This window comes from Elephas maximus, chromosome 7 (genome assembly GCF_024166365.1).
Source record: "Elephas maximus indicus isolate mEleMax1 chromosome 7, mEleMax1 primary haplotype, whole genome shotgun sequence".
Lineage (NCBI taxonomy): Eukaryota > Metazoa > Chordata > Mammalia > Proboscidea > Elephantidae > Elephas > Elephas maximus.
Window position 1 is genome coordinate 115,419,368 of NC_064825.1, and position 7,504 is coordinate 115,426,871.

The 7,504-nt window shown below is 37.7% G+C and overlaps 1 protein-coding gene across 1 annotated transcript; it reads left to right on the forward strand.

Annotated features, from left to right (window-relative positions):
- Positions 1 to 4,714: 4,714 nt before the first annotated feature.
- On the forward strand, positions 4,715 to 5,653 carry LOC126080478 (olfactory receptor 5W2-like). The gene has a single exon (XM_049891691.1). The coding sequence runs from the start codon at positions 4,718 to 4,720 to the stop codon at positions 5,651 to 5,653; it is 936 nt and encodes a 311-aa protein (XP_049747648.1). The 5' UTR covers positions 4,715 to 4,717.
- Positions 5,654 to 7,504: the final 1,851 nt, after the last annotated feature.

The window sequence follows — 7,504 nt, forward strand, 5'->3', positions numbered from 1 at the left end:
ATGTCATTTTAAGGACTCAGGTGAGCCTGACCTAACCATGGTGTTTTTAATGGCCTCATATGCATGTGAAAGCTGGACAATGAATAAGGGAGAGGAAAGTAGACCGATGGCTTTGAATTAGATGTTGGCGAAGAACACCGATTATACCGTGGACTGCCAGAACATACAAATCCATCTTGAAAGGAGTACTACCAGGATCCTCCTTAGAAGCAAGGACAGTGAAACTACATCTCACTTACTTTGGACATATTATCAGGAGGGGCCGGTCCCTGGAGAAGGACATCATGCTGGGTAGAGGGTCAGCGAAAAAGAGGAAGACCCTCAATGAGATGGATTGATACAGTGGCTGCAACAATGGGCTCAAGCACAACAAAGATTGTGAGGATGGTGCACGACCAGGCAGTATTTTGCTCTATTGCACATAGAGCGTTGCTATGAGTCAGAACTGACTTGATAGCGCCCAACAACAACAACTCGTCCCTGAGATCCACTATAATCTTTTGTTTCGATCTATTTGCTTGATTCATATTAACGAGATCATGCAGTGTCTGTTCTTCTGATAGTGACTTATTTTTCTCAGCATGTTTTCATTATAAAAATGTGGAAAGTGATATCCAGAGGTAATAAATAACCATGTGAATTCGAGCTTGCTCTCAACTGGTTCCTGACTACAGTGTAATAAAGCAAATCTCTCTGTAAAAGCTAACTTTCTTTGCTACTCATGCGGAACGTTACAGTGTTTTTATGTTAAAACCAAGTTTGGAAATACACAAAAATAGCAATGCACAGATTTTCAGAGATCTAAGAGAACTTAGGTGTCATCTAAGTCCTACTTTTAAACCATGACAGGATTCTAGCAATGCTTGAGGCCCAAGAAGAGCAAATAGAAAGTGTGAAAACATTTGAAACATGATTTGTTTTATTTATCTTAGCTGAACACTTGAACGTTATTAACTTTGATGTGAAATGGGTGACTATGTTGCACAATTCCTGGGAGGCCATAGAAAATAAAAACAGTGTCACCTAAAGTTGGGAAGATGGCAGTCCTATGGACAGCTCACTATATTGTCTTTGGTCTGAGTAAAATTTGATAATTGTGAATTGTTACAGGACACTGAAAAGTACAGATTTCTATGTTTATTAAACATCTACTTTCAACTGATATTTTTAGGTTATGCATAATAATTATGCACATCCATGGTACATTACATCTTAATGCAAATAAGGTATATGGAGCCTGTGATGGTTGGGGTATGTGTTAATTTGGCTAGGCCAAGATTCTCAGTATTTTATAGTGTCCTCCATTTTATGTGTTATAAATCCTAACCTGTACATGTTAATGAGGCAGGATTGTTGTGGGGTATATCTTGAGTTACGGCCTTGCAGAAGGGGGTAACTCAATTTCCATGTCACGTGCTTCTCTAGGATGTGGCCTGCTTCTGAGGTATATGTATGGGAGCCCCAACAAGACTCTCTCTCTCTACATCTGGACTCCATGTCCAGTTCATGATTATCTAACTTCTGGTTTGGGGGACTAGAGACCTGCTGATGCTGAGATTTGGTAGATTTAGCAGCCCTGTGGGGCTGGGGCCTATTGTCTGACCTGATCTGCGAGCTTCTGAAGGCTTCTGAGCCAGCAGCCTATGGTCTGACCTGCCAGTTTGGGCTTACTAGCCCCTGCAGCAACGTGGATTGGGAGAAGCCTAAGCCTGGTCCACGGATTTGGGACAGTGTCGTACTTCAGGATAGATCCTGAAGTGTTCTTTTTGACCATGAATGCAAAGTCATCCCTCTTCAATATGTTATTCCAGGCATAGTAAACAATATGTTTGTTTGATTCAAATTGACCAATGCTAATCTATTTCAACTCACTAATGCCTAGGATGTTGATGTTTATGCATTCCGTTTCATTTTTGATTATTTCTAATTTTCCTAGATTCATGCTTTGTATGTTCCATATTCTGATTATTAATGTTTGTAGCTGTTTCTTTTCATTTTGAGTCTTGTGAGAGAGAAAAAGAAAGAGGGAAGGGGAAAGACAGAATTTTTGTTTAGAGGGTATCTTAGTTATCTAGTGCTGCTGTAACAGAAATACCACAAGCGGATGGCTTTAGCAAACAGAAATTTACTCTATCACAGTCTAGGAGGTGTCTGAATTGAGGGTGCCAGCTTTAGCAGCAGGCTTCCTGTCTTGGTCAGCTCTAGGGGAAGGTCCTTGTCATCAATCTTCACCTGGTCAAGGAGCTTCTCAGTGCAAGGATCCCAGGTCCAAAGAGCATACTCTGCTCCTGGCACACCCTGGTGGCTTAGTGATTAAGTGCTACGGCTCCTAACCAAAAGGTCAGCAGTTCGAATCCGCCAGGCGCTCCTTACAAACTCTATAGGGCAGCTCTGCTCTGTCCTATAGGGTTGCTATTGACTTGATGGCAGTGGGTAGTAGGTATTAGGTCCCTCTCCTCTCTGTTCAACTCTCTTTTATATCTAAAAAGGAATTGACTCAAGATACAACTTAATTCTGTATAGAGTCCCGATTCATTAACATAACTGCCTCTAATTCTGCCTTATTGACATCACAGAGGTGAGGATTTACAATGCAAGCAATAATCACATCAGATCACAAAATGGTGGACAACCACACGATACTGGGAATCATGGGCTTGCAAAGTTGATGAATATTTTTGGGCAACACGATTCAATCCATGACAGGGGGCATTGAGTTTATGTTAATGGTGGTGGAATGATTTGGAAAAGGATAGTGACAATATTTGCACAACTGGAAAAAAGTAATTAATTTCATTATTTGAACGCGTGGAAATTGTTGACTTTTTGTATGTTTTGTTATATGCAATTTCACTACTGTATATATGTACATGGAGTGGGAGAGAAAATAGAACTAAGTTTCCTTTTTCTTTTTATTTATTTTTATTGTGCTTTAGATGAAGGTTTATTGAGCATATTAGTTTCTCATTAAATTATTAACACACTTACTGCTTTGTGACATTGGTTGCCAACTTGACAACATTCTCCCCTTCTCAATATTGGGTTCCCCATTTCTGTATGTCCAGCTTTCCTGTTCTCTGCTGTCTTCTCATCCTTGCCCCTGGGCTGGGGTGCCCATTTAGTCTCATACATGATTGAACTACAGGTATTATTGTTTGTTTTATGGGCCTGTCTAATCTCTGGATGAAGGGTGAATCTCAGGAGTGACTTCTGTACTAATTAATCAGTACAACACAAAAAATTGAGGCCAGAGGCTTTAGAGATTTAAGTCCCAAATGTCACTAAGTAAAGATAAAATGTGACCTGCCTAGTGTTCACCTACCCAAAATCAGAGGAAGAAAAATATGCTCATCTCAGGTAGGATTCTTAATTGCCAAAGTAAAGGACTATAGAAGAAAAATATTTTTTTTGGAACCAAATATTGGCGAATTTGTAAATGAATCATTTTATATCTACTTATTCAGTTAAATAAACTCTAAACCATAGAAAACCATAATATTTTATGGTTGAAGCTGTGTGAATTTGACTGACTGCATTTGTTTGAGCAGATATTATATTAATTTATATTTTAACTAAAATTCATAAGTAAATCATTACTTTTTACTACTGTTCAAATGCTATCACTATAAATTTGAATTTTAGATTTGTTCTAATGTTATTCCAACCATAACTGAGATATCATATTAAAAATACCAATAAGTATAAATTCAAGTTCATATGAACCACATACTATAAAACCTACGTATAGGAAAAAAAAGACCATAACTGACATTTCAATTTTTATGTACTAACATAAATATTCACACACACGCATGGACACACACACATAGAAAATGAACCCTTTATATTTCTCAGTTATTATTTATTATTCTTCTCCCCATTTTCTTTTTCTTTTTTGGAATATTCAATCTAAAATCCAAAGAAATGCAAGTACATGCATTAAATTCTGTTTTTCCCAGTTTTATCAGTTCTCTTCAGTTTGTCTACAGACTTATCTTTGGGTCTCAGATCAGTAATATAACGGGGTTATAGACAGTAGGAAAAGAAGAGGTGAAGTGTGGTAGAAAAGGTGAATAAAATGTGTTTCTCTCATGTTTAGCTGTTCATTTAAAACTCAAGACCTCAGAGACCAAACAGTAACGTGATAACTTCCATTTGTTAATTTATATACACTATCGCTCAAAAAAAAAAAAAAAAATTTTTTTTTTTTTTATCGCTCATTGTTGCTGAATCCTTAAAATCAATTATATTTCAGGGAGAATCCAATGATGGCGGTTTTTTTTTGTGTGTGTGTCCAGCGGAGGATTTGCCTTTACCCACCGGGAACTCAGGCCTGTGTCCTCCGGCTCTGTCTCCCCACCTTGTATTATCGTTATTATTTTAATGCCGTTTTGAATCTGGAATGAGCTTTAGGTTTATTGGAACCCACTGTCTCAGATGAGATATAATCGTCAGGTATCGAGAGTGACACATGGAATTGGAATCAAAGTTTCTGAACTTTCTATTCAAGACATTTGGAATTTTTTTCAGTAACACAACAATGCCTCTTTTTCAGTGACATTTATCTGGGCTAGTTTCTGAAGATCAAGAAGAGAATTTACAGAAAGAAAGTGTTCTGTCTTACAGAGAATATTCTGTGGCTGTCCACCAGACTTATACTTTGATCTAGCATTTTCTTGATCGTTGTTATAACCATTTAAAATAAGAACGAAGAAGAATGGCTGGAGAGAATTGCTCCTCCTTGACTGAATTCCGCCTCGTGGGAATTACTAATAACCCTGAGATGAAAGTGACCATATTCACCTTGTTTCAGGTTGTTTACCTCACTATGCTTGTGGCAAATCTTGGAATGATCATTTTAATTAGAATGGACTCCCAGCTTCAAACACCGATGTACTTTTTCCTCAGCCACCTCTCCTTCTGTGACCTCTGCTATTCCACAGCAATTGGGCCCAAGATGCTGGTGGACCTCTTAGCCAAAGACAAATCAATTTCCTTCTATGGCTGTGCTCTGCAGTTCTTCATCCTCTGTATCTTTATAGATTCTGAGTGTCTCCTGCTGGCAGTGATGGCCTTTGATCGGTACAAGGCCATTAGCAACCCCTTGCTCTATACAGTCAACATGTCCAGCAGGGTGTGCTCCATGTTTATGGTTGAGATTTACCTGGTGAGCATAGTGGACGCTTTGATACATATGACATTAGCTTTCCGATTATGTTTCTGTGGGTCAAATGAAATTAATCATTTCTTCTGTGATTTACCTCCCCTTCTCCTCCTTTCCTGTTCTGATATTCAGGTCAATGAGCTGGCATTATTCACTGTTTTTGGCTTCATTGAACTGAGTACCATTTCAGGAGTTCTTGTCTCTTACTGTTACGTCATCCTCTCAGTCTTAAAGATCCGCTCTGCTGAGGGAAGGTTCAAAGCTTTCTCCACCTGCACCTCCCACTTAACTGTTGTTGCTATTTTCCAGGGAACTTTGCTCTTTATGTATTTCCGGCCAAGTTCTTCCTACTCTCTAGATCAAGACAAGATGACCTCATTGTTTTATACCCTTGTTATTCCCATGTTAAACCCACTGGTGTACAGCCTAAGGAATAAAGATGTGAGAGAAGCTCTGGAAAAACTGAAAAATGCTGTTTTAAATAGTTAAACACACACATAAAGAGTTGTAGTTTTCCTCAAATTGTATAGCACAGAATAATGTGGTCTGAAATTCTTTAGTATAATGAGTATTTATACAAAATCTCTACTCTAGCAATTATTAGGTACTTTTCTAAATATGCTATACTTCCTTATATGTCTTTAATTTAAATACAGTACTCTCTAATTTTATAAAACTTTCTGGTCTCCTTATTAGTGTATCAAAATTTTATTTCCGGGACTTATTGTTTATTTCATGTCTACTTTTATACTTCTAGGTGTTTTGTGTTTCGATCCAGTGGTTTCTATACTAATGAATTCTATAATCCAGTGTAAACTTTAATTAGCTAATAATTCAAATAATTCCTAACAAAATATAAAATGTCATGAAATGAAAAGGCAAGGTGCTCTTAATCCAAAGTAAAATGTCTCAATCTACTGTGGAAAGAAGAAAAACTTCTTTGAAATGGGCACATGTACTTTCTGATCTAAATGATGAATGGAGATACAAAGTGGGGGAGAGGAAAGTATTCGAGGCAGAAGGATTGGCGATTAGTGATGATGATCTGGATATGACTATGTTTTTAGAGGAAATGAAGCCTCAAATTTTTAGATATAAAAGAGCAAAAAGAAGGACCTTGGTGAAGCCCATCCTTGTGTTGTAGTTCTTACCTCTCCCTTCCTTTCCTCTAGGAAGATTTCCTTTCATCCCCTCACCCCACCACATCTCAGGCCTGGACTAATTCCCCTAGTCTTGGTTCATAAACCACCGTCTTCTCCTCAGGGCCTCATTTTATCTGTCACTTGGTTTGTTAAATTGCTGCTTATAAGCCGAGATTAAGAGCACTCTGTGATGATGAGTGTTTCATCCCTGTTGTTAACAAGCACCTGCATTGCGCCCGTGACATAGAATGGGAAAACAGATATGTGATAAAATCAGCATACTCGATAACATTTTTAGAGTGATGTTTACCTTGCAGTCAAAACAAAATTAACTGAGGTAATAGTATATGCCTCAAATATATTTTTTACACCTTGTAAGAAAGTTCATAATATGGTTTTGGTTATTATTGATCATGCATCTTTAAAGATATACATATTAATTTCTTGAGAATTAAAGAGTTTTCACTTGGGTACTTTCTCACCTACTTTATCAGGCTCTGTTCTACTTTTTGATAGCGAAGGAAAAAAAAGCATGAGGCTGGTTCGGAAATATCAACACACTATGTACTTAAAGGACTATAAAAGACTCAGGAAACCCTGATGGTGTAGTGGTTAAGAACTATGGCTGCTAACCAAAAGTTCAGCAGTTCTAATCTACCAAGTTCTGCTAGGAAACTCTGTGGGTCAGTTCTACTCTGTCCTATATAGTCACTACAAGTGGGAATCAACTCAACAGCAAGGTGTTATACACGACTCAAGGACACTCTTAATTACTCATTACAAATGTGGAAGCTAAAAGCCACTGAATGTCATAGGCGACATAGCTGCCATTGCTAAGCGACAGTATGTCATTTTATGAAAATGTTTCAGAATTTCTGTAAATCCCAAGAGCACCTTTGCTTTTCCAAGTGGCATTTTTGTGTGGTACACTGTGATATGTTTGGGAAATGTAAGGTTCTGCAAAAAGTATATGGGGAGGGACTGTTTTGAAAAAGTTTTTAGGGTTCCCTCTTTACAATATTTTCTCAATTAATCCACACTCTTTTCAGATTGTTACTTATGAAAAGCAGAATGGAATAAAAGTATGTTTACATATATTAATGTCCAAACAATGTTTGGGGGGTACCAAGTTCAGTGGATTGTCTCTAATTTTGAAGATACTTTAATGGCATCTACTTAACTCATCTTCCTTCCATAT

Coding starts and splice junctions, on each gene's coding strand:
- LOC126080478 (XM_049891691.1), top strand. CDS start 4,718: ATGGCTGGAGAGAATTGCTCCTCCTTGACTGAATTCCGCCTCGTGGGA.